General features: G+C 41.4%; 1 protein-coding gene across 1 annotated transcript in view; it reads left to right on the top strand.

The window, feature by feature from the left end:
- CUBN (cubilin) overlaps nucleotides 1-27,612 on the top strand; it is a 332,666-nt gene that overhangs the window by 140,522 nt on the left and 164,532 nt on the right. The window contains 3 exon segments of the mRNA XM_033208657.1: nucleotides 19,161-19,342; nucleotides 25,749-25,923; nucleotides 27,380-27,549. Coding sequence (XP_033064548.1) covers nucleotides 19,161-19,342; nucleotides 25,749-25,923; nucleotides 27,380-27,549 — 527 coding nt within the window.

Below are 27,612 nucleotides of genomic sequence, written 5' to 3'. Positions count from 1 at the left end.
GGGGATCTTGTTGGATAGAGGATGGGGTCTGGGGCAAGGCCCATGAATCTGCATTTCTAACGAGCTCCCAGGTAATGCTGCTGGTGCTGCTCTGTGGACCACTCTGAGGAACAAGGTGAGAGCAAGTGTTGAGACTGGAGGAATGAGATCGTAGAAAGACAGTATCCCTAGGGACTGGAGAATCCTTCTGAGATGTTGAAAGGGCACATTGTACTGTTTGTTTTAATGACAGTAGGATAATAGCAAGATCTAAAGCAGAGAGAACTTTCCCCCAGGGACAGAAGTGTAGAAGGTAAGAAATGCTAACCAGGAAGCCTGGGCTCAAGGCCCTGGAGAGTGTTCTCAGCCCTAGATGCACCATTGGAATGGCCTGGGAGTTTTAAAAAGTGCCCATGCCTGGGTTCCAATCTCCAGAGATAGGATTCAGTTGGTCTGCTGTGGGGCCCTGACTCTTGCCAATTTCTAAATGCTCCTTAAGTGATTCATCCATACAGTCAGGATGGAGAGTTTGGGGGTGCAGTGATTTTGCTGATTACTTTCTCCTAGGGGGCTACTTCCTCTCCCCTCCAGACTGTTCTAGCCTTACTAACCCAAGGCAACTCTAAGGAGCTTGATTGAATGGTCATTGCAGGCTGCGCTCAGATTACTGTATCAATGGGCTCTTCCGGCCAACGTGCTGAATATTCTGGTGAAAGCTCTGAGTTTTATGTTGGGAATGTTTTTTTCTACCAGTTCTACTTGGAATCTGTCTTCCTTTGGGAGAGTCAAAGACACCCTCTGTCTATTCTCCTTTCCTGTTTACTATTTCAAAACTTTCTCCCAGTTGCTGGAAACTCGGAGCCAGAATTATGCAACAAAACGTTGCCAGCTGGGGCCAGAACTGAAATATAAAATTGTTTATTAACTCTGTTTTGCTCACAATATGTAAATTATACTTGGGAAGAACTTTCTGGAAAGGAATTTTTAGTCATTTAGATCTATGCAAAATCGTTTATAATATTCTATAGGTATCCAATACCATGGTACACAGAGTTTAATACTCTGCATCTGAAGTCTTTAGTTTGAAATAACCTGAGAAGGGGAGCCCACAGAGAGGGTGAGCTCTTCCATCAGAGAGGTCCCACCATTTTTGATCCATTGGAGGTAAATGCAAGACGTAAATCAGGAGGTATCATTCATGCATTTGTTCATTCCACAGACAGTAAGGATGGTACTGTGCTGAGATGGGGGACACAGAGTGACTCAGACCAGAAGGCTTGGTTCCTACTCTCACAGAGCTAGGCTAGGTAGGAGAAGCTGACATCACACAAAAACACACTTAAATAAATAGAAAATCAAAACCGTGAGTAGTGCCAAGTGGGCACACACAGAGCAACTGACCTGGGCCTGGCAGGAGGTCAGGGATGATCTCCATGCAAATGAGACCTCTGAACCAAAACCTAAAAAATAAGCAGGAGTTAACTAGGCAAGCAGGAGAATGAAAAGGATTCCAGGTAGAAGAAAGACCCTGTGATAGGAGTGAGCAGAAAGAGCCCGAGGGACCTGAGAAGTCAAGAGGCTGGAACTGAGTCCAAGAGGAACAGCGCTGCCAAGGTGCTGCAGAGCTAAGCATATAATGTGGCTAAGCACACACGCACACACACACACACACACACACACACACACACGGGCAGGGACTGCAGCCATGGGGCTAAAAAAATTGTAACAATTTTAATGCTCAAGAGACACACCACACACACACACACACAGACAGGCAAGGACTTAACAGCCATGGGGCTAAATAAATGTAAAAATTACTCCCAGTGCTCAAGAGACACACCACACACCATACACACACACACACACACACCACACCACACACACCACACACACACGCACGGGCAGGGACTCTGCAGCCATGGGGCTAAATAAATGTAAAAATTACTCTCAGTGCTCAAGAGACACACACACCACACACACACGGGCAGGGACTCTACAGCCATGGGGCTAAATAAATGTATAAATTACTCTCAGTGCTCAAGAGACACACCCCACACACCACACACACATACTCACACGGGCAGGGACTCTGCAGCCATGGGGCTGAATTTAAAAATTACTCGCAATGCTCAAGATACACACCACACACACACACAGGCAGGGACTCTACAGTCATGGGGCTAAATAAATGTAAAAATTACTCTCAGTGTTTAAGACACACACACACCTCTCACACACACACACACATATGGGCAGGGACTCTGCAGCTATGGAGCTAAATAAATGTAAACATTACTCTCAATGCTCAAGTGTAATTGTATTTTTTTTTTTGAGACAAGATATCATTCTGTTTCCCAGGCTAGAGTGCAGTGACTCGATCTCAGCTCACTGCAGCCTCAACCTTTTGTGATCAGGTGATCCTCCCTCCTCATCCTCTTGAGTAGCTGGGACTACAGGGGTGCACCACTACACCCAGTTAACTTGTATTTTTTGTAGAGATAGGGTGTCTCTGTTTTCCAGGCTGGTCTCAAACTCCTGGGCTCAAGCAATTTGCCCGCCTCGGCCTCCCAAAATGCTGGGATTACAGGCATGAGCCACTGAGCTGGTGATAATATTCTTAAATGCATTTGTGTGAGTGTGTGTAACATATCAGAAGGAAAAGAATTAGGCTTCTCTCTGCACTGCCCCGCAAGGGATGTTCTCAGAATCAGGTGGAGGGCTCAGGACAGCCCCCCTGACGCTGGCCCTGGAGTTGCTCTTCCTGTCCTGGCCAGGTCAAGTGGCTTTAAACTCCTACCCTCTATTCCTCAGAATTCTATCACCTTGCAGGCCCTTCCCCCAACCCCAGCCTCCCCCTCTGACTCTTTTCTAAACTGTGCAGTACGATCTCCAGACACCAAGCAGAGAATTCAAACTCGGCAGTGACATTGTCTCCTAAGCACTGCTTCTGAGGAAGAGTTCCTACACACTGCATTCATTTCCCCAATTCATGCATAAATGCATTTACAAAATATGCTGCTTTGTGAACGACACAAACCTTCTATTGGCTTTAAGAAAACAGATCTACAACCAGGCTTTATTTGTGGGCTCTTTCTGAACGTGGCCCTGTAGACGTGAGACGAAGTAATATTGCAGGGCCTTTTATGCGGGTCCTCAAAGAGGGCCCCACCCTGGAAATAAAGAAATGGCCACAGTTGCCCTGTCTCTCTAATCGGTTCATGGTATTCAGCCTTGACAGCATTGTCCAGAGGCTGAATTCAGCCTTGGGGGCCTCCGTCTGGGTTGTGGGGGGAGGGGGTGAGGGGTGGGGGTGGGGAATACAGAAGTTTCCGCAGGCTGTGTGAAAAGCAGCCTCCCAGCCAGCTGCACACACCCCCTCGCCTCTTCTGGTCGTTGCTCCCAGAGGCCTTCTTTCACTTAGTGATGGAATCCAGCATACAAACAAGGTCAAGGAGCTTTGTGAGCGAGAGAGTGACATTTGCAAAGGGAGCGAACCCTTCAGCTGGGAGCCCGCGGGGGCAGGACTAAGGGGCATGTGATCAGGAGGTGATGTCACCCAGGATTTCCACAAAGGAAAACGTGGCCTTTTCTTTGGGAAGATAGATGACATCAGCCTCTCAAATGGGGGCTGGGTCCATTTTATCTTCCTTTTAGCTATTAATGAGATTTCTGAAGCCTTGAGAAGTTTCAGAAATTAGTTTGAAGAGAACATTTTAAAAACCATGTCAAGATCTTTTATGACTGGCTTGGTTTGGATGTAAGCCAGTGCCTTCTTGACTACCTGTGGGCGTGAAGCACTGTACTAAAGGGCTTTTAAAAACCATCCTTAGAGCACTGGCAGAAAACTGCCATGAGGTCAGCAGTGTTTCTCTTAAAGTTAGACCTTCCTTCCAGGTATCTTCTTTCAAATGGTCTTTCATTAGTCTTGGTTTATCACTGGTCTTTCAGGGAAATTCCTTCTCATTCAAAAATTTTATTCCTTTTGTGGCTTAGAGTACATGTAGTAGGATTTCTGGGAGGTTCACCCTTTGAAGACAAAGGTTTTATCTTTTGTAATTCCGTTATCCACTTGTCTTGTGTAAGAATGCCTTAGGGTGTGAGGGTGAGTAAGCCGGGCTATAGGAGAAGATCTGGGCCCAGCCTATTATGAACAGGCAGCTACATCTGTGAATCATGTTAATTACATGATTATTTACATGTCAATTACACATAACCTCTGCAAGCAGATATTTTTTGAGAACAAGTTTTTCATTCATTCAGCCAACCAGCCAGCACGTATTTTGGGCCTGGTGTCTGAATATAGACAGTATTAATTTGCTTGGGCTGTCATAACAAAAATGCCACAGACTGGGAGGTTTAAGCAACCGAAGTGTGCTGTCTCACAGTTCTGGAGGCTGGAAGTCCAAAGTCAAGGTGTCAGCAGGGTTGTTTTCTCCTGAGGCCTCTCTCCTTGGCTTGTGGATGCTGCCTTTTCCCTGTGTCCTCACATGATGTTTTCTCTGTGTGTGTGTTCATCCTGATAGCTCTGTATGTCCAAATTTGCTCCTTACAAGGACACCAGTCAGATTGGATTAGAGTCCATTCAGCTCCATTTTAACTTAATCATCTCTTTTTAAAGGCCCTATCTCCAAAGACAGTCACATTCTGAGGTCTGGGAGTTAGAACTTCAATGTGTGAATTTCGGCAGAGATACAATTCAGCCCAGAACAGAAAGGAAGCAGATCACATTCTTGACTTTGGGGAGTTAGTCATCGGGTAGGCAAGGCAGGCAAACCAAGTGTAGAAATATATACATAATCCAGGACACCATGGGAACGCAGAAAAAAATAGCTAGGTCAGCCTGCGGGATTTCGAAGGACCCTCCAGGCAGCTTTGACATTTGCACTGAGTTTTAAAGAATGGGCAAGAATTGATCAGACAAATATCTGGGAGAGGAAGGCATTTCTAAGTAGAAGCAGCAAGGCGTGAGGGTACAAAAGTTTTGCAAAGAGCAAGTCCTTCAGCTAGACCACACATTCTCTGCATTCTCCACTGGGGAAGTATCAACTCCAAGGAGGTAAAATTGGCTCTTGGTAGGGGGATTAAGAAATTCTTACTCTTTAATGTATAAAGCATAAAGATATACAGTACATAACAGATATACAATATACTTGTATTAAATTTTCATGGTTGAGAATTTGGAAAAAAATGTCTGAACAGTCTCCTTAGGGGGCTGATAATGAAGAAAAGGTGAGAAACACTAGGGAAAGGGAGTGATAGAAGTTAAGGCAGGACAGGTTGTCAGAAACCAATTGATAAGAAACATTGCCAGAATTTGGATTTTATTCTGCCATCAGGGAAAGACCATCGATGGATTTTTAAGTGGGAAATTTAGTGATGCAGACACAAGTATACTTTAGAATAAGAGTATAAGTAGAGGGATGCCTAAGAAGAGGAAGAGACTGAGAGTTTGAGTAACTAGTTAGGGGGCTATTAAATCAGAGCAGGGAGAAAGGAAATGAGTAGTGGGTGAGGCAGTGTATTAAAGAGCTGTTTAGGGCTGGGCACAGTGGCTCACACCTGTAATCTCAGCACTTTGAGAGGCCAAGGTGGGTGGACCATGAGGTCAGGAGTTTGAGACTGGCCTGACCAACCCCGTCTCTACTAAAAATACAAAAATTAGCCAGGTGTGGTGGTGCGTGCCTGTAATCCTAGCTACTCAGGAAGCTGAGGCAGGAGAATAGCTTGAACCTGGGAGGCAGAGGTTGCAGTGAGCCAAGATGGCACCATTGCACTCCATCCTGGGCAATAGAGTGAGAGTGAGATTCTGCTAGAAAAAAAAAAAAAAAAAACAACCACTATTTAGAAGGTGGGGTGGGCAGATCTGATGGTGGAGTAGATGTGTGTCAGTCTGGGAGAGAGAAGAAGGAATCATGGATAGCTCCTCCAGCTTTCCTGTGGTATGTGATTTGGCGCATGTTGGTGCCATTATTCATAGATAGGAAATCCCAGAAAAAGACCATGTTTGGGGGAAAATTGTGAGCTCCGATTTGAACATGCTGCATTTGAGATGTTCAGGGGATGTATCCTTTCAGCAATGGCCGGTGTAAGTATAAAAATTAGGTGAGGATTTGGGTCAGAGAGACTTTGGAATAAACTATGTGTTGGTGAATTTGGAGTTGGGAGCATGATGAAATATATATCCAAAACTGTGCAAGGTATTTTTAGGCATATGAAAGAAATACCAGTCTTTGTCTTCAAGCTGTGCATGATCAGTTAGGAAGCAGGTGTAGAAAACTAATGGAAGTGCTGAACTATAAGGTGCCTATTACAAGGTTAGTGAGGAGGCTGGAAGTCACTGGGGAAAATCTTCACGGACTCTGAGATTTTAGAGCCCTTGAAGAATGATCAGGACAAGAATTGACAGATGGTGTCTGGATCAGCATGAGCAAAGAAAGAGATAGAAATAAGCCTGATGTAATGAAGACAATGGGGTATGAGGCTTCATAGACCTCCTGGGCTAGATTCTTTAAAACTCTCAAAGCCAGCCAGACAAGTGTGAACTTAATGTAGTAAGGAAAAGGGAACCACTGTTGTTTTAGACAATGGAGTGGGAAATGTCAAGGGAGGAGATTACAATTGGAGAAATCATAGATCACAGTGATAGAGGCAACCCCAGGGGACTATTCTGGGTCCTGGCTACTGAGAGCGGGGAATAGAGGTCTGCAGAGCCAAGACAACTGACGATCAAAGGGGAGTAACATTCTGATAAATCCTCAGCAAAGACACTCAAGGGCTATGTGGCTAGTGCTGTGATAAATCCTGGCCCAGAAAATATTAGACCAATTGCCACATTCTCTCTTCCTAATAATTTCTTCAAGGTTATAACTTTGAAATACAGACGCGTGATTACCTAAGTTTTCCAGTTTGAAAATGATTTTAGGTGTCTTTTTTGTTATTGAACAAGCAACTTTTGTTGAATAAAAAAATTTTATTGAACAAAAAAATGTTGTTCAATTTAAAATTTTTGTTATTATATGTCCTTGATGCCATGTGGTGAAAGAATTCACAGCAATCTGGAAGTATGATGTTGGCAATGTAAGTGATTTATGAATTGTGGTCAGCAAAGATTCTAGGGCAGGTTCACAGGGCTGAGCTGTGAATCACACTGTCTGGTTCTAATCTCAGGTGCAGACCGTTCTCTCCGTAGGTGATGGAATTGCTTTCACAGTGTCGCTTCCTGCTAGGCTGTGATAGACATAACGTCAAACAGAGAGAAATGGTAAAGTACCCATCCATCCGCCTCCAAAGTAACCTCAAGAATGTGATGTCAGATAAAGAAATCCTGCTTGGTTTTGGTAAAAATTTAAGTAAAAGAGAAGCTTTTAAAAACAACCAGCTCTGTTTTTAAGTTAAGAGATATTTCCCTAAATGCTGACTGTTCTTTCTCTCACATTTATATATGCTATATCCCATCCTGCATATGATGGCTTTTTCAGCCTATTTGATATTTTGGGCTTTTGTCTTTGTGATAGTCTTAAAATATTTTTAAGCATGGAGACTGGAAATGAGTTCCATCTTAGTGTGGAACCAAAGCACAGGTTTCTGCATTGTGATACTGAGTCTGATTTTTATTTATGACAAATTTTCACTTACATCTTTTCTGCAAAGAAATTCTTAATGGACGATGCTGATTTCTAAGAAATCTGTTCTAAGTAACTCCTTGTTGTAAAGTTGGGATAATGACTAAGAAAATCCTGCAGTTCTTTTGGCCTTGCCTTCAGAGCTTCTCCAGCAAGGTCCCAATGATCAGAAGCAGCATTAAAGCTATGCATATGCAGACCTTTCAGAATGAGTGGAAAAGCTCACTCCTGACATTTCTACCTCCTTGACGACAGCAGTAAATACACATCCACACAGTTGACCTTCTTCTCATGTTGGCTCTGAGTCTCTTCACCAGCAAGGGCCTCTCAGGAGTCTCGCCTCCCCATTCCCATGTCGCCACTGTTTGAAAAAGTTGGAGTTCTATTTCTAGTGCCGCTCTTTGAAACCGTTATAAAAAGAAAAAAAATAACCCTCAAACCACCATGACCTTCCCAAATCATAGATTGCACAATTTGTAATCACAGTCCTTGAGATCTGGGCCAAAGGAAGGGCTTTCTCGAAACTTCTGTTTGTGTTCTCGTTCCCTGGCAACAATATCCCGGATGGAGGAATGCATGTACTTTGCAGGGGATTCCACACTTTTTCGTATGACACAAAAACTGAAACTACAGTTTTTTTTTCAGTTTCAAATATCATAGCAACCAAAAATGAAGTGTAAAATGAGTGTAAGCCAACTCAGAACAAATGTGATGTTCAGCGTAGAACCTGAATTTTTGTCCCCAGAGGTTTCTCTTTTTGACCATTGACTTAAATGTTGCCATATTTGTCTCAAACGTTACCTATCCAAGGGCTTGTTTTGTGTGAATGCACTGTGTACTCAGAGAAACAGAGGAAGCAATGCCAGGTGGCAGCAGCATTGTCTCACAAACAGAACAAATCTGGTGGAGGACAGTAACGACCACTTATAAGAGTTAGTAGAATTTGATAATCTGTAGATCAGTAATGACAATAATATACTTTGTCCTTGATTTTTTTCTCCTTCTAGTTTCACAGGCTACTCAAATATAGACTATTTTGACCCTGTGTACCAAAATAATGAAATTGAAGGAATACAGGATAAATAATATAGATTTCACCACCTAAATGTAATCTTAAATTTATCTGAAGACATTATGATAAAAATAAACTATATTGCCATATAAAGAGTGAATGAAAATACGATTAAATGCTTAGTGCATTGGTTTAATTGACATCTCATTCACTATTACTGTTGTTGATGTTATCATTTTAAAACATGACTCTTAACATATGTAAATTTAAAATATGATCTCATGTCTCATCCCAATAATTCTCTGAAATGAGCATTATCATTCCCTTATTATGGGTGAGAAAACTGAGGAAGGAACCTGAGAGAAGTTAAGTAACATGTCCACACTCACGAATCCACTAAGCAATGGAATCAGAACACAAAACCCAGTGTGTGGTGTCAAACTCAAAGGCCATGTGATAAATAGCACCACGGTGCCTGAAAGCAAATAATTTTTCCCCACAACTTTTTATTGCAAAAAAAGATCGAATGATACCGCACTGCAAAGAAGGTCAGAGCTTAGAGTAGGTAATTTTATAAATTCCTATAATAATAAATATTTTTAAAGAGATATGTGCAGTCTTTCCCAAGTAGATGGTGATCTAGTTTCAAAGGCTTCCCACTAAATGACACAATTCATTCATTCTTCAGGTTCAAGTAGCAATAATATGTGGGTTGGAGCGGAGGGGCACATTGCTTGGCAAAAGACAAGTTCCAAATAGCTAATGTTATTTGCAATCCTTAAACACAATTTCTGCTTTATTACTCATTTATAAAGTGCTGTTCTGGAGCTGCTATATGTTGCTGATGGAATTGACCGATCTGGGAGAAACCACGGAGATCATCTAGTCAGTTACCGAGGTTTAGTTATACAAACTCGCTTACAAGAGGGAGAAGTTATAGTAAAGTGAAAAGTGAAAGGGTAGCTGCCCCCGGAACAGCTTGGCCAGGCTGGGGTGGACCATGGGACTGGGGTGGAGCATGTGAGGATTTGGGTAGTTTAGTTGTTTTACTTTCCCTAAGCTAAGGACCCAGGCTGGCTGGATGCAGGATTTGCCCTGCGAGGGGCCTGCAGCACGGGATGTTGTAATCACAGAAAACAACCTTGAGGTTCAGATTTGGACAGAGTTTAAAGGGTCACAGAACACCACTGCCCTGAACATGGTGCTGCCCACGTGTGTCCATTTCCCCGGGTGGAGTCCACTCCCTGCAGAGGGAAGGTTAGAGGTTGGGGGAGGTGAGGGAAGGAATCAGGGAGAGCCTGCAATGTAGGGCCCTGGAGGCTCTTTGAGCTTTTCCCTGTGAGAGCCCCGTGTACCAAAATAATGAAGGAATGCAGTTTTGAAGAAATATTTCTAAATAGAAGTATGATTGTTGAACTTGGAAATTGCCTACAGAGAACATGTTTTCTCTGTCTTTGTTTGAGGGATTTCATAAAGAAGCTTTCAGTAGCCTTAGGCATGACTACTACTTATTTCAGGGGAGATTAGTACAGTTTTCTTAGTCTCATTTCTTTCTTTGTATCTTTTTATACTGAACTGTGTTTAGAAGTCTTCAATCATTTCAAAAATATCTAAGGAGAGGGAAAAGAGATTGATCAAATGATTGATTTCTCCTGAAGAATCGTAAGCAAGGGATTTCTACTGGGAAATCATTTTTTAATTTGATTGAAATTAGTAGCTTAAAAGGAAACTGATAAGGTTAATCAAAGTGAAAAGATGACAAGATTGGCTAACTTCTCTGGGTTATGATGAAAGATGAAAGATAGTGCCCTTTTGTATACAGGAAATTAAAATGTATGTTACACAGAAACTCCAAAATTATGGGTTTTTTGGATTTCTTTCTCTTTGATGATGTACTAAGGGGAAACACATCAGTATTTAGATCTAGGCCATCTTAGATAGTCAGATGGCTATGACAGTCTTAACTTTGAATATTTATATGACATCTTGAATAGGAATGTAAAGGTCATTTTATAGCGGTCAACAGCACTGATTTCTAAACTTCTTGTATCTGTTTTCTAAGTCACTGACTTCATGCAATGACTTACTCTTTCATTCTTTTTTATTGTGTCTCTACCATTGAAACCTGACGTTCTACTTTATATCCACTGCTGTATATAAATTAGTCGAATAAAATGGATTATCACAAAATATGGGGCAGGGATGAAGTCCTTATGGAACATGAAACTTTCTAAACCTTTATTGACTCTCAAATGCTAACAATCGTCATGACTTAACTCCCTGGTTCTTGGGTTTACCTATTTCTTCCTGATGTGATACCTGGCCCTGTATTTGCTGCTAGTTTTCTCAACAGTAGACCTTTTCTATTTTCATGAAAATTTTATCCTTGACCAACCATCTTCTAAATCTCAAGATGACAAATAGGAAGTAATAATTGCAAGATAAATACAGAAAGTTTACAAAAGCACACTCTTTGAATACCACACAAATAGTTGTTACCATTTTGTACCTACCTGGGAATTTGGCCACCTCGTTTATCAGGAAAAGAATGAGGATATATTAGCTTCCTAGGGCTACTGTAAGCAAGTACCACAAACTGGGTGGCGTGGGACAATAGAAATTTATTCTGTTTATTCTGGAGCCTGGAAGTCCAAAGTCAAGGTGTTGGCAGGGTCATCCCTCTGAAGGCTCTAGGGAAGACCCTTCCTTGCTTCTTCTAGCTTCTGTTGACTGATGGCTGTCTTTGACTTTCTAAGACTTGTAGATACATAATTCCAATTTCTGTATCTGTCCACACATGACCTTCTTCCTTCTTGGTGTCTGGGACCAAATTTCCCTCTTTGAATAAGGAAACCAAGATTCCAGTTCCACCCTAATCCCATATCACCTCATTTTAACTTGATTACATCTGCCAAGAGTCTTCCCTCCAAAAAGGCCATAGTCACAGGTTCCTGATGGGCATAAGTCTGGGGGCACAGTGTTCAACCCAATACAGGGACAACTCTGTCCTCTCCTAGAGTCACCATGTTTTGTCCTCTTCTTCCTTTTTTCTGTCTTCTTTCTTTCTTCTTTTTTCTCAGGGAAATTTTATGTTCCTTGACCTTTATATTACTTGATTTTCTTCTGTGATTTCATCTCATGATCACTCCAGTTTGTCTCCATCCTCACAGAATACATGCTATCTGACCAAATCCCTCAGAAAATTCATCTGCACATGCTTCATGTCCTTATGAATTTGAGGAGCTCCACCCTTGGCCTTGTGTTCAGAGAGGACTAGTGACCCCAGTAGGACAGATGCCTATCACTTGGCCACACACCTGTGAAATGTTGGAGAATTAACTGGTAACATCAAACCAGGAATTACTGACTTTTTGTGGTTCTTATTACATGTCAGTCACCTTTGAACAACTTTGACCATTTTAAGGAGCACATATTCTTCTCCACTTCCCCACCCTCCCTGACCTGAAAGTTTCTGTTCGAAATCCTTGTAATTACATTATTTTATGTTCCATAGATGTATCAGAAGTGAGGCCTGTATACTCACTCCAGGAAATAGTTCACCTTGCCTTGGGTTGGCCCTTCCCCAGATTCTGAGCTCTTAGTTACCAATTACATCACACCTGCCTTACCAAAAGAGTCCTTGCTGGCAATTTTTTTTTTTTTTTTTTTTGAGATGGAATCTCACTCTGTCATTTGCCAGGCTGGAGTGCAGTGATGTGATCTCAGCTCACTGCAACATCCACTTCTTGGGTTCAAGCGATTCTCCTGCCTCAACCTCCTGAGTAGCTGGGATTACAGGTGCCCGACACCACGCCCAGCTAAGTTTTTATATTTTTAATAGAGACAGGGTTTCATCATGTTTGCCAGATGGTCTCAATCTCCAGACCTCGTGATCTGTCTGCCTTGGCCTCCCAAAGTCCTGGGATTACAGGCGTGAGCCACCGTGCCCAGCCCACAAGCTGCCTTTTTACACAATGAGGACAAACTGGCCTCGCCAATGAGGCACATCTCAAGGTCTTATGGAACAGAAAGAGTTTTTATTTTTAGGTTATAGAAAAAAGCTATTAAAATATAAATTGACCATTTTAATGGAGCATGTGACCATCGTCACTAATTATGTTTAAAATTTAATTCTCTTTTACCATGCCTTGGCTTTTTGGCTTTGTTTTAACAGCAACTGTTGATTTCTCAGGCATTTCCTTTAGGAATGAAAGGATAAGGGTGGGAGGGGGTCGGTGTTGGGTCACTTCTCTCTTCCTTTTCTCCCATCCTTGTTGGGCTTTAGCAATGTCAATTTCAAGATGTCATTCCTCCTGATGCCATCAGTTTATGGCATATAGTTTCAGGAAAATGCCAGGTGCAAAGCGGTGACTGCATTTGAGCAGTCACAGGGCAATACAGCATTTACTTGTTAAACTTTGTGCCTCGGATTCCATTTAGCTGTTTCATTGCTGGTTTGCTTTTATTAAAGCTCTTATTAAAAACATACAGATACGAACTTAAAGATAGTACCTACATAGAAGATTATTATTAAATGTTTCAGTACTGGAATTTTATAACTCATGGCTTGTTTTGGACAGAAACCAAAACAATATTAGCAAAGTTCTTTTATGAAGGTATTTTAAGTTATCTACACAAGTAAGCAGCAGCAGCTTGTAACTTTTGGTTGTTATGAGTTCAGCAGATCAATGTGCTTCCTACAGATAAAGCAAGCACTTCCTTTCAGCTGATGACTGAGAGTTTGGAGGAAAATCAAGTCAAACAGATGATCAGTCACCAGTATTAAAACTTTTATAAAGATTAACTCTTTAAAACTGAAAAACATAGGCTTCTCTTCAGGGCATTATTTTATTCCAGTTCAACTGATGTCTAATGATGTATTCTGTTAGATTTTGCCTCAAAGTCAATTAAAAGATTTTTGCTTTGTTTATGTTTTCCAGGTTGCTATGGTGATTGTCTTCAGTGGAGGGACAGGACAGTAATGAGGGCAGTGTTCAACATTGTTAGTTCCATGCCTTTGAGCCGAAGTTCTCGGCAAGGCATAGGGGAGAGAGAACACAGAAGTGGAGGTCAGGATGGGGGTGGGTTGGTGTCAGAATAGGGTTTTGCACCCACATCTGCCATTCAGTAAGTGATATGAGCATGTTCCACAGCTTTCTTGAACCTCACTTTGCTCACCTCTACAATGGGCCTGACATTATCATTGTTACCTGCCTCATGTTGTCATGATTAATTTCAAATAAAATAATGCATTTCAGATAAAAATAATTCAAATAAAATGAAAGCACTTGAGAACTGAACTACCATACAAATATGGATTGTCTTTTAAAAACTTTCTGTGCACCTTAATGAACAACCAATTTCATACCTCTTCTCTAGCTATTCATGATAGCTTTTTAGCCAGTAATTCTTCTTCTAGCTCCAAGTCTTTGTCTCAAATCTGGGGATAAAGTCTTGTGAAGATACAAAACACAGCCAGGTGTGGTGACTCATACCTGTAATCCCAGCACTTTGGGAGGGAAAGGTGGGTCATTTGAGCCCAGGAGTTCAAGACCAGCCTGGGCAATATAGCAAGACCCTGTTTCAAAATAAAAGAGTAAAAAAAATGTAAAGATAGAATACATAGCATGTATGAAAGGATTATGATATGTACAACATTTAGCTAAAAACTTTGGCTTGTTCCATTTATTCTATGTAACAACCCTATGAAGTAACTATTCATACTGCTGTAGAAGAAAGAAAGGTTAGATTACTTATCAAGGAACTATCGCAGCCAGTTTAGGAACCCATTTATCTGAACCACAGCCCATGCTTCCTCTGTTACACTGTAATGTTTCCAAAAGTTTTGCAATCTAACATGCCAATTAAGCAGTTCTAAAATCATGTGTACTCCATGAATACTTTCTCTTACCAAAGTGACAAAGAGCCACTGTGTCTATTTCTCTCAAAACTCTTTATTCCTCATGTCACTGTCCCCTTCTTGGTGAGTATTTTCATCTTTTTTATTTTTGAGATGGAGTCTTGCTCTGTCGCCTAGGCTGGAGTGCAGTGTTGCAATCTCGGCTCACTGCAACCTCCACCTCCTGGGTTCAAGCAATTCTCCTGCATCAGTCTCCTGAATAGTTGAGATTACAGACGCACACCATGACACGCAGCTATTTTTGCATTTTTAATAGAGACAGAGTTTCACCGTGTTGGACAGGCTAGTTTCGAACTCCTGACCTCAGATGTTCTGCGCACCTTGGTCTCCCAAAGTGCTGGGATTACAGGCGTGAACCACCACGCCTGGCTGGTATTTTCATCTTTTAACTTTTCTTCTTTATGTAGACCTTGAAAGGCTTTTCTAAATCATTGTCATCTATTTTAGATTATGAATGACCAGTTTTAAAACTTCTCTATTTCTTTTACATTTTATTGTTCCTTCAGCCAGACAGGTAACCGGATGATGACAAGGATGTTGGTGGTCTAAACATCCCTGCCTGTGTTATTTCCTGATGGGTATTGGTTGATATAACTTCTTTCCTTTCCAGATTTGTGTATTCTCCATCTCTTTTTCCCATCCCTGTTTGTGATCCCTTTGTTGTGCATCTAGAGTCGCAAATATGACTGGTAATGGCATGATGAGATATTTATTCTTATTTGTAACTTACCAGCGATTACAGGTAAAGGATAGATTAGAATTCAGATTGTTTTCTTCAAATAAAAACTTACTGAAATTACTTTTGGTAAACTGAAAGAAAAGCAAAAAGGGTTTAATAACTTGCAAGAAGACATGTGGGTAATAGCACTTGTTATGTCTATAAATGTCTTTCTGTTTTTCAAGAGATATTAAATACACTTGGCTTCTATAGCACTGCTTATATTGTGGGCTGGTGCTCAGTAAACACTTATGAGTGAATGAATGAATAAATACATGGAATTGGGAAGTTATTTTATCTCTTTCAAATTTTAGAAATACAAAGAGAGTTAAGTTTCCACCATAATTACCAGAATTAACTTTACCTCCTAGTACTTTATAATTTTGACCCAAAATTACCACTAATCTATCCTATTTTGCATTTGCTGTGAACTTTTAAATCAAATGTTACCTTTTGATATGTTAAACCTCAGAGGTAGTGAGAGCATGAAGGAGAAAAAGAAAACTTCAGATATTTCAAGCCCTAACAGTTTCTTTCTCTCTTTCTCATAACCATACAATATTTTTCCTGACGGAGTATCACTTATCAAATTGAAATTTCTCCGCTGGGCGTGGTGGCTCACACCTGTAATTCCAGCACTTTGGGAGGCCAAGGTGGGTGGATCACCTAAGGTCAAGAGTTCGAGACCAGTCTGGCCAACATAGTGAAACCACATCTGTACTAAAAAAAAAAAAAAAAGGAAAAGAAAAAGAAATTTTTCTTTAAAAAACATACACACATGTGCTATTAACAAGAAATACTTAAAAATAAAATTTTGCTCTGTTTATTAAGCAAAACTTATTATTTGCTTTAAACCCTAGGAAAAAAGACATTGTGGGTCCATATAACTGTACTGTAATTTTTAAAAAACATTACTGAATGCCACAAATCTGTATTACCATTCCAGTTTACAGTGACTAATTTAAAGATATTAGTATCCTGTTATTTGCGAAGGAATTCACAAGGAAACCTAAAACAATTGGAAAAGACAATGGAAAAATGTTACACAGAGTTTTAGATGAATCAACTGTGATTAAAAAAAGTTGAATCTGATTGGCTGATGAACTAATGCTAAGTAAAAATGCAGAAATGAGCTATCTAAGCTTTCATTTCCTTCTTATCTTTTATATCATGTGGCCATAAAGTTATTTTCCTCTAGATTTTTTCCATTGATAATTTATTTGATACCACTGATAGAAGGAACCATCTGAACTGAAAATGCAAGCTGAGAAAAAAATTTGAGTAACAGGCTTTGCTTACCTATAATGTATTTTAGTAAAAGGTGGTATATCTTAACACGAGTTACATGAGCCACTGTGTTGTACCACTCCAGGAGCATCGTGTTATAGACTGTCCTGTGAGCGGTGCTCCCTGGAGTTGGGCAGTGGTACAGGAGATATGGACAATCTGTGATGATTTTGGCTTCAGGAATATTTGCCATGTGTTGTTGTAGTCAGACAAATATTTTCTCATCTTTTATGGTACTTGTGTTTTTTTAAGATTCACCATAGTCTATAAACAATGTCAGCACATCTAATTTTAAACAGCTTTTTCATAGCCTTTAGAAATAAAAGCGGGAACTTTACAGGAAACAGGAAAGATATTGCTCTGTGCAATACATTTAAAGTCTGAAAATGCAGAGGTTTTCAGTGCAAGGAGACTGAGAAGTCAAGAAGATAGTAGTGCTTTGAGCTAGAGTCAGATTTCCCTGCCGAATCAATATTCTTAGAATTCTCAGTGCTTCTCGGTGCAGTGGGGAATTCTGTATGGAGATTTTCTTTTTTAACTCCTTAACTTTTAAAAGCTTTTCTTCTAACTCACTGTATAGGAGAAATTTGCACAGAGTGGATAGTAGACAAGATCTCAGACTTGGCATCTTACTTTAGAAGCCATGGTAGTTTAATGTCATTCATGTGAAAAATGCACATTTACTCATAATGGAGTGAGGAGGCGCTGTTGTTTTTATTTATTTTATTTTATTTTTTAAATTATTATATGTTAAGTTCTAGGGTATATGTGCACAACGTGCAGGTTTGTTACATTGTATGCATGTGCCATGTTGGTGTGCTGCATCCATTAATTCATCATTTACCTTAGGTATTCCCTTTAATGCTATCCCTTCCCCTCCCCCACCCCCACGACAGGCCCCAGTGTGTGATGTTCCCCTTCCTGTGTCCAAGTGTTCTCACTGTTCAGTTCCCACCTATGAGTGAGAACCTGCAGTGTTTGGTCTTCTGTTCTTGCGATAGTTTGCTCAGAATGATGGTTTCCAGCTTCATCCATGTCCCTACAAAGGACATGGACTCATCCTTTTTTATGTCTGCATAGTATTCCATGGTGTATGTGTGCCACATTTTCTTAATCCAGTCTATCATTGATGGACATTTGGGTTGGTTCCAAGAATTTGCTATTGTGAATAGTGTCACAATAAACATACGTGTGCATGTGTCTTTATAGTAGTGTGATTTATAATCCCAGTAATGGGATGGCTGGTTCAAATGATATTTCTAGTTCTAGATCCTTGAGGAATCGCCACACTGTCTTCCACAATGGTTGAACTAGTTTACAATCCCACCAACAGTGTTAAGAGTGTTCCTATTTCTCCACATCTTCTCCAGCACCTGTTGTTTCCTGACTTCTTAATGATCACACATGAAAAGCCTTGAAGAATAAGAGCAGGCAATTGGAAGAATTTACCAACCAATAAAGAATATTCCAAAAAAAAGAATGAAAGAAAAAGAGGCCCAGAAATGTTAACAAGAGCAAAAAACGTTTTGTTATCCACCAAAAATTGCTGTTGGAAAACAAGATAATCTCTTTTCTAATTTTGTCGCTCACAAGCCTTCCTTAAATTTTACCTCTTCTGCAAAGTTTTCTCTTCCTCACCATACTGAAATCTCTGTCTGAATTCCTGCATACAATGTGAGAGCCTGTGTGGTATAGTAATGAAGTACTAAGATACAACCAGATCACCTCAGTTAGTGTCCTAGTATCGATTAACCTTGGAAAATCCACGCCACCTCTGTTTGCACTGATTTGCTCATTTAAAAAATGGATCCTAACAATACCTGCCTCATGTGGTCCTTATGAGTATTAAAACGGGAAATACATGGAGAGCTCATATGAGCACTCCATGAAAGGCGGCATTATTCTATTGTGTGCCGCAGGCTACGGCATTTGATTATTTGTTGTCATGGTCTGCCTGAATGGCTTTCTAAGGCATGACATATCAACATTCTTAAACACATGCTGTTGTGTTGTCTTTTTCCTTGGTTGGATTTTTCTATATCCATTGTATTTTTTTTTTTTTTAATGTCAGTTTCCTGAGTTAAGACCTATATCATTTACTTGTTTATTTCCTACAGTCTTTGGTACAAAGCTAAGGATTTTTAGCACCTAAAATTCTAGTTCTTAGATCTGCACGGGACTGCGGAATAATGTATTAGCTACAAGGATACTGAAGACCCAGGGACCTGAAGTTCATGACCACGGCTCACACAGCCCATTGTACTTCCTACTATGTTATGTAATTCTTGCCTCATTATAATAAAGAAAATCTAAAATTAGAGTGACTTTTTAAAAAAGAAAGTACAATGGTTTGATCTGGTAAGAAAAAGGATTGAGCATTATTGTACTAAATTATATATAATCAGTGTTTTATTTTTGGATGTATAAAGTTAATAAGTTGTAGCCATGATTTTTTTCTCATTGTTTTATAACTGCATAATTATAACTTTATTGTAACTTAATGGTTTTCTCCTAAATTAGGCATTGTATATTTTTGATGAACTTTTGGTGAGTTGAATTTGTGAATTACCTTCCACGGGCTGCTGCCCACTTTGAACTGACTGAGCCCTGCTGTTTTAACAGGTTGTGGTGGAGAGCTGTCTGGGGCCACAGGCTCCTTCAGCAGCCCCGGGTACCCCAACAGGTATCCACCCAACAAGGAGTGTATCTGGTACATTAGGACGGCCCCGGGGAGTAGCATTCAGCTCACCATCCATGACTTCGATGTGGAATATCATTCAAGATGCAACTTTGATGTCTTGGAGGTAGGAAGTGAGATAGTTTTTTCAGTACATCCCAAAGTTTGGGGTAGAATAGGAAATCACTCTGCCAAGATTCCGAATTCTTTCCAGTAGTCAGCAGTGTTCTATTCTTAGACATTTTAATGAGCATCAGCCCTTCGGTGATCATTTGGTAGACATGGGATTAATATGTGGTTCGGGTTTCCCTGAAGCAATGCCTAAAGGCCTTGGCTGCAGCTGAGTTAGGTGATGCCGGGAAGCAGGAGCCCAGGACCAGTGAGTGAAGGAAAGGGGGAGGGGGAACCAGCAGAGGGAGCCCCTGGGAGCAACTTGGACGCCGTGTGCTGGGACCCTCTGAAGGACCACAGTGGAGGCACTCGTCCCCCTACTCTGGTTCCCATTGATAAGGATTGTGCTTGGGATGGCTCACACCTCACCTTTGCAGTCTGAGAAAGCTCCCCCAGGAAAAGCATTCGCGTGGCGGAGCATAGAGACTGGCTCTGCCAACAAGCACAGGGGCGGCCTGCCAGAGCTGCCGCTGCTCTTCAAGGGGCACCAGGCCACCTGCCTCAGAGGGCTTTTGCAAAAACATGGCCACCTAGGTAGCATGAGGCATTTGAAGATGAAAATTTTCCCAGCGCTACTGCAAAGGGTGTGTCTTGGATCATTAAAATAGTCTGAGAATCTTGAGCCCAAAAGTTTATTATAATCAATTTTTAATTGCAGGAATCTAGTCATTAGAATATGCGTGTGTGTATATATATATTTAATATATAGTTTTAAAATGTTATGGTTTATAAAATTATATAAATATAATTTGTTATAATTATATAACACTATATAATTACATTATTTACCTAATATTCTTATATAATTTTATAACATATATAGATGTCCCAGATATATGTAATATTATGTAGTATATTATACACTTACATTATAAATTATAATTAATAACAATAATTAATATTTATTATTATAATAAATTATTATATATTTTAATGTAAGTATACCATATACTACATAATTATGTCATATGTTATATATAGTTACATATATGTAACACATTTATTATGTATACTTTGTTTTTTTTTTTGTTTTTTTTTTTTTTGAGACGGAGTCTTGCTCTGTCACCCAGGCTGGAGTGCAGTGGCTGGATCTCAGCTCACTGCAAGCTCCGCCTCCCGGGTTCACGCCATTCTCCCGCCTCAGCCTCCGGAGTAGCTGGGACTACAGGCGCCCGCCACCTCTCCCGGCTAGTTTTTTGTATTTTTAGTAGAGACGGGGTTTCACCGTGTTAGCCAGGATGGTCTCGATCTCCTGATCGTGATCCACCCGTCTCGGCCTCCCAAAGTGCTGGGATTACAGGCTTGAGCCACCGCGCCCGGCCTATTCTGTATACTTTGAACTTTGACCTGTCTGCAAACTTTAATGTCTTCCAAATACACACAAAAATCCTGTCACCTCAGCTCTAGGGACTGCTGTAGCACAGCATGACAAGGATTCTATATCCAGTACATCTTAAATTTCATGAGGCTAGATGTTTGTTTGCTTTGTTTTACTGCTATATTCCCAGCTCCACAGAGTACCTGGCAAATAGTAAACACTCAATAGAAGTTTGTGGAATGAATGAAAGCATCAAAGTCTCTGATTGGCACACCGTAATAATGTATATTTAGGGTACTTTACAAAGGAATTTTTACCTCTGTGTTCTCATTTAAACATGAAATCATTCCATGAGGTAAGAGGGGAAGTTTATTCCCATTTTACAGTGGTCAAAACTAAGTCTCAAAAAGATTAATGGGTTTTTCCATGATCACAGGGAAGGGGAGCGGAAGAGCTGATAACTGAAGCCAGTCACTGCTCAACACTCCAGTAAACCCTGAGACCATAGATGGGTGCAGGGTGCAAGGGGTCGATATGAGTAATATGGACTCATAGGAAACTTTAACAAAAAAACTTTAATTATAAAACAAGTTCTTAACTTGAAAAGAAATGAAGTCATCCCTTCAGTGAGAATCACTAGGAATTACTTTTAGTAATTCATCACTAAATCATTCAATCACTACTTTTAGTAATTCATTACTTTCAGTAATTTAGTAAAGTCATCCTTCTCAGTGAGAGTCACTAGGAATTACTTTTAGTAGCTCTAAAAGACTTACCAGTTTTATCTCTGATTTCATTTCTGTAGCTCTACGGACAATTTGCTATTGTCTGATGATAGAGCTACAGTAAATGAAATCAGATAGAACTGGAAAGTCTTCATGGAAGGACTGCTGCCAAGTCATGACTCCATCTCAGAGGAGAAACAAGGTGTCTCCTGAAATTCACACTCACAGCACAAAGTAGGACTAGCATCCACGTGCAGAATGTTCAGATGGCCTCGCTCACCAGCAAGGATATTGGTTGCATAAAACCCCTTATCACTTACAAAGGGCTGGTGGCGGATCTTCCACAGTTATGTGCCCTGTTCCAAACCCTTTATTTTCATACTCTGAAGTGCATGTGATTGTTGCCCACTTGGCAAAATATAAATGGGCCAGTTGTATTTTGGGTTGTGTCACGCCCATCATGGGAGAAAGTAGAGACAGGGGCTGTTCCCTGAAAGCAGGCCTGGGGCCTGAGGGACGAAATCAGGGACTCCAGGCAGAAGCAGCTTTCAGAGAGAGCCCTATGCCTGACAGAAATGGCTGTGAGAAGACACGTAGTCTGCCTGGGGCTTATTTTTATTATGACAAGCTGACATTGCAGTGGTCTCCCATGTTCCACCAAAAGCAGGGCTTGGGGGACTGTTTTGAGGCCCTTAAATATTTGGGGAATTTTTTTTTTTTCTGAAAGCTAAAATGAGCAACCCTCTGACATTTTGTTCAAAAGCCTTGTTTTGCTTTTCTGCAAATGCTCAACTCATGTGGAAACTGCTGTAATAAAATTGGGCTAATGGCGGTGGAATGGTTTTTTACACCCCTCCCTAGCTGCTGATAACATGTTAGCAGTGGGTTTAAAGGTTTGTTACCCATGGTGGGCATGTGATCTAAAAACTTTGCTGACTTTCTCAGCCTGCACGTGAGTGTAGGCAAGTGGGGCCTTACAGTCACTAAATATTGGGCTTACCTGGATTTCACAAAATGTATTCAGGAGTCATTTTTTCCCTCAAAAATCAGAGTCCAGAAAGTGGCCCGTTGCAAAAAGCAGCAGCTGTTTGGTTACTCATAACCCCGGAATGCTGACTTGATTGTAACAATAAATGGAGCTAACAGAGCAGAAAGAAATGTTCAAAACAGATTAAAACCATAGGCTTTGAAATGTTCTCCCTCCTGAGCATTTGCTAAAACACATTTTTAAATCTGTGATCATCAGACCACTTCTTTTCCCCCCAAAGTTTAGTCATATGCTGTAGTTGAATGAACCACGCCCTGAAATTCTTTCCTTCTTTTTCTTCTTTTGAAGAGTCATGTGCTAACTATCGATTTTATTTGTGGAAGCCAGAAGGACCATTGTTTCGGTCATGGAAACACTCTGCCTGATTTCACTTTAATCTCTGAGAAAGTCTTTAGAGAGATTCCGAACTGGCATCAGGCAGAAAAGGAAATCCACTCCTTGGAGCAGTAAACCAGGACAATTGCTTGGTGTGGACAGTTAGCTCGGTCTGGCCTCTCTGCGATAGGCTTTTGTGAGCTCAGCCTTGCAAGAAAGGAAGCAAATAATGTCCAAAGTGGCAGTGTTTATTCTTCTAGAGGCTTCTAGGTCCAGCCAACTCATACCCATTATGTTTGTGATCTCAAGGGGATGTATGAGCAGAGAAAACAAAGAATATTTTGCCGATGTGCGAGTTTTCTTTGTTAGAATTTAACACTTGCGCTCAGTGGTCTCTCCAAATACGTGCTGTTGATTGGGCTGGGGTGATTGGGAACACATGCTGTCAGTTTCATGCTCTGAGGACTGTTCCCTAATCAAGGGGGTAGGGAGATCTTGAAAATGGGAAAGAAAGCTGACTCTACACACCAAGCAAGCTTGCTTCTGCCATTTGCATATGTGTACGTGTCAGGGGCCACACAAGGCTCTTCCTAAAGTCCTGCTTTTGTTGGGACTTGGGGGGAGTGCACAAACATCAGCTCCTCCTAATAAAAATAAGCCTGAAGCAGTCGGTCTGCTTCATTCCTTTGCAATTACTGTCCTTGTGCTCAGCCCTCTGTGGAACAGCAGTTTCATTCATTTTGGCCTTTCCCGGATGGCTGGGGGGAATTAATCAGACAAAGAAATCATTATAGATTCAAATCACACACTCCTCCCCAAAGTAGGCTTCTTGTTCTCACTCCCTCTCCCCAGAGAACACTTGAGTGATTTTCGTATCAGTCAGCAGTGGGCCCTGAGGGTAGGCAAGGGCCGGGGGTGCTGAGGAATCAGGGCAGAGTGTCCCGAGGTGGGGGAAAGGCACAGAGGGAGGGTGGGAAGGCACTGTGCCCAGATCCCCTGAGAGCCGCCTTCCTGGCTCTGGTCCTGAGTGCCTGTGCATGGAGGGCTGGGGTTGCAGTTGTGAAGGTCTCAGATACCAATGTCTTAGAAAACTCTCTCTCAAAGATGGTCTTTCTTTTACAAATTGAAGTTTGAAGACCTGAAGATGAGAAGTCAGCATCTTCTATTTGATTCTCGCCCTCCCTTCGCCACCCTCCCCAGCCCCACACATACACACAGGAGACAAACAGGACCCAGAGGAGACTGAGAAACCTGTCTGTGAGGACTCCTGGAGGCCTGGCCTAGGCTATCCGTGGCTGCAAGATGCCCTCTGTGAGCCCAAGGGGACTCTTTCCAGAGGACGATGTCACTGGGGTAGTGGATTCCAGTCAGACAGACAAGTTTGGCAGATTTGGAGGAGCCTACGTGGTCTGAAGTCATGTGTGATAGATCTAGAAGTGAAACGGGAGAGTTCCCTAGCCACCCCTCCTCAGGACGTATGACAGGGGTGTGGCTCATCTGTTCAGCTGCTGTGCCCTCAAACCCATTATGGGAGGGGGAGCACACAGACTGGCAGGTGCAGGAACCCAGGCAAGATGTTACCCACAGTAGGGTCTAGTGGTGGGTGCCTGTGACTCTCAAAGCCCCCATGGGCAGGGTGCAGAGTTCTTTTAGCTCTGCCATCCACAGACAGCTTAAGTGATAAACAGCTCAGTGACTCTTGGTACTGGCGTTCTTGTCTGGCCTCCAGGAAGAATCAGGTCACACACGGTCTTGAAGGATGGTGAATGTGGGGATTTTATTGGGTGATGGAGGTAGCTGTCAGTGGAATGGATGGGGAACTGGAAAGGGGATGGAGTGGGAAGATGATCTTCCCCCTGGAGTTCGGTTGTCCCACGGATGATCAACTGTTTGACCATCCCCAGCCAAACTCCTCTCAACGTTCAGATGCTCCTTCTCCTCTTTCCTTCTCTGCCATGTCACTCTTCTCCTCCTCTGCTCTTCTGTTCATCTGCTCATCTGCTCGTGGACCCTGGGGTTGGAGGTTTATGTGGGTACAGGATATGGGAACATGATAGGCCAAAAGGCAACATTTGGGTGTGAAAACAAGAATGCCCATTCCCATTTAGGGCTGCAGGTTTCCAGGCTTGGGGGGTGGAGCCTTTGCCAAGGAACCACCCTCTTCTACCCAGTATTTCCCTGTCTCCTGTCTATAACAGAAGGAGCCATCTGGAGACTAAGGCAGAGTCTAGGGCAATCCCTGAGCAGAAAAGTGGCATGCACTTGGTCAGGTTCCTGGGCATGGGCGTCCTGGGAGCAGGCACAGGGAGGGTGCATAGCATGCCCTTCCTTAGGCTCCAAAACACACCCAGAGAGCTGGTATTTTCATTCCTAAAGAAGCATAAGCATTATATTCAATGTGTGATCTTAGAAAACATTGTTTGCAGGTTAGGAGGAAATTCCTAAAAATATAACTGGGGTATTGGTAGCCTTCAGTGAACTCAACTTTCATAAGAAAATGGCTTTATGCTAAGACTATCATGTGTGCCTATAAGAGTTAGAAAATCAGACATTTCTTTTTTTACATGTCCCCCTAAAATTCAGAAAATAAGACTTAATACTGTATGATCTGTAATGTTTCTGCTAGAGAAATCAGGAAATTCCATGAAGACATGAAAAAGACAAAAAGAGGAGATAGGGAAGATTCTGGAATAATCTACTCCATCCTCCTCTGCAATTCTGGCTGATGAAACAAGCAGGCATTTTATGGGTGATTGAATTTGTGTGTTCCTAAGGCAGAGGGAGTGCCTTTGAAAACTCAGCTCGAGTTTATAGTGCATCCCCACCCAGGCAGGCTGAGATTTCAATCTCTAATCATTGTAGAACTCAAGGAGCCAGGGGTTAAAATGAGCCAGGGGAAGGGCCTGTAATTGCCTAAAATATTTTTTAAAGTCTTTTTTCCTACATCCCATGTTAGATCTATGGAGGCCCCGATTTCCAGTCTCCCAGAATAGCCCAATTGTGTACCCAGAGATCACCTGAGAACCCCATGCAGGTGTCCAGCACTGGAAATGAGCTAGCAATTCGATTCAAGACTGACTTATCTATAAACGGGAGAGGCTTCAATGCTTCATGGCAAGCAGTCCCTGGAGGTGAGTGAAAAAAGGAGGTTCCCTAAAGTACTTAAGCTGAGCCTTCGTTAAATTCCGTGAAATGCTTGGGAATACGTATGAAGGTTATGCCCTGATTGATAAGTTAGTGACGTCCCAAAGGGAAGCCTACTGAGACCTGACATGTGCACTTCCCTGAACTACGTGATAAAGTTTAACTTCCTAAGGGTCACCGCATATGTGAAAACAAGAATGCAAGTGTGTAAGTCCATGGTGAGAGCAGAACTAGTGTAATAGGCCAGACCCACTCTCCAAGGGCTCGTACCTCTTAACCAGCCCCCATACCTCATGCCATAGTATAGGCCTTTGGATTCTTGGCAAATATCAAACTTGCAAACATTGAATTCATGAATCCCAAGAAATTACTGTGTGTTCTTTCTGCCCAAGATTTTAGGTAGTCTAAATAAATTACCTGTTGTGTATTTTTAAACTATAATAACAAACTATGGCACAAAATAGTTTAATAGATGTTAGCATATACAACTACTAGAGAGAACCACATTTGCAGAATGCTTACTGTGTGTACCAGGCACTTTTCTAACTATTTTATGAGGATCTCCTTTAGTCCTTACAACCACCCTGTGAAGGAAGTCCATTTCATATCCTCATCTCACCAGTGTGGACACCAAAGCTTAGAAAGGTCAGCGACTTGCCCGAAGTTCCACAGCTAGAAAATGTCAAAGCACATAATGTGATCCCAGGCTGCCTTATGGCCACACTTCTTCAACAGAACCATAACCAAGGTAATATAAGAGCTCTCCCCTAAAGTTAATATGTAGGAATTTAAATACACACACACACACACACACACACGCACACACAGTGTTTAGATTGCCCCTAAATCATTCTCCATTATTAGAAAATGGTGCCAAATTTTTCCATTATTGGTTTATATGATCATAAATCGAAGAAATGGTGGGTCATAGAGAAGACATTGCAGTAACAGGTATCTGGTAACATGAAAGGAAGTTTTAAAAACCTAGGTAACTGTACTATATCCAGAATATTAAATTTTTAAAGGGTAGATATTAAATTATTTTTAAATGCATGCACTACTAGATTATCACAATTCTTGGAAGGAAATGTATTATTCTTCCAGTATGCTATATTTTTAGAGGACAATGAAGAAGCGGTGTTCCATGGCTTTGTGAAAACGTGATTTCATTTGTGTTTCCTTTTAATTATTTTTAAAAATAACTTTTGGCATCTGTATTTAAAGTGTTTGAAGTATTTTTCTTAGTATCATCCATGTCATCCCTTCTTATTCTGTTGGGATAAATGACTTAATGTGGGTATCAAGTTCTTTAGCGTTTTTAGCGTAGACTAACTAAAACTGATACTCAAGCAAAGTAAGGTATTGATCTATACAACCACGTAATGGATGATTTTAATGCATCCATGATTCCTCTCATGAAACAATTGCGTTCTGCACTTCCAGGTTGTGGTGGTATTTTCCAGGCTCCCAGTGGAGAGATTCATTCTCCAAATTACCCCAGTCCTTACAGGAGCAACACGGACTGTGCTTGGGTTATTCGGGTTGACAGAAATCACCGTGTTCTCTTGAACTTCACTGACTTCGATCTTGAACCACAGGACTCTTGTATTATGGTAAGTGACGTAAATTTCAAGCATTGTCTCCAGTCAAACCTGGGTCAAAACACTGCCAGATAA

The sequence above is a fragment of the Trachypithecus francoisi genome, unplaced genomic scaffold, assembly GCF_009764315.1.
Source record: "Trachypithecus francoisi isolate TF-2019V2 unplaced genomic scaffold, Tfra_2.0 Lachesis_group9, whole genome shotgun sequence".
Taxonomy (NCBI): domain Eukaryota; kingdom Metazoa; phylum Chordata; class Mammalia; order Primates; family Cercopithecidae; genus Trachypithecus; species Trachypithecus francoisi.
This window is presented reverse-complemented; position numbering and strand designations above follow the sequence as displayed.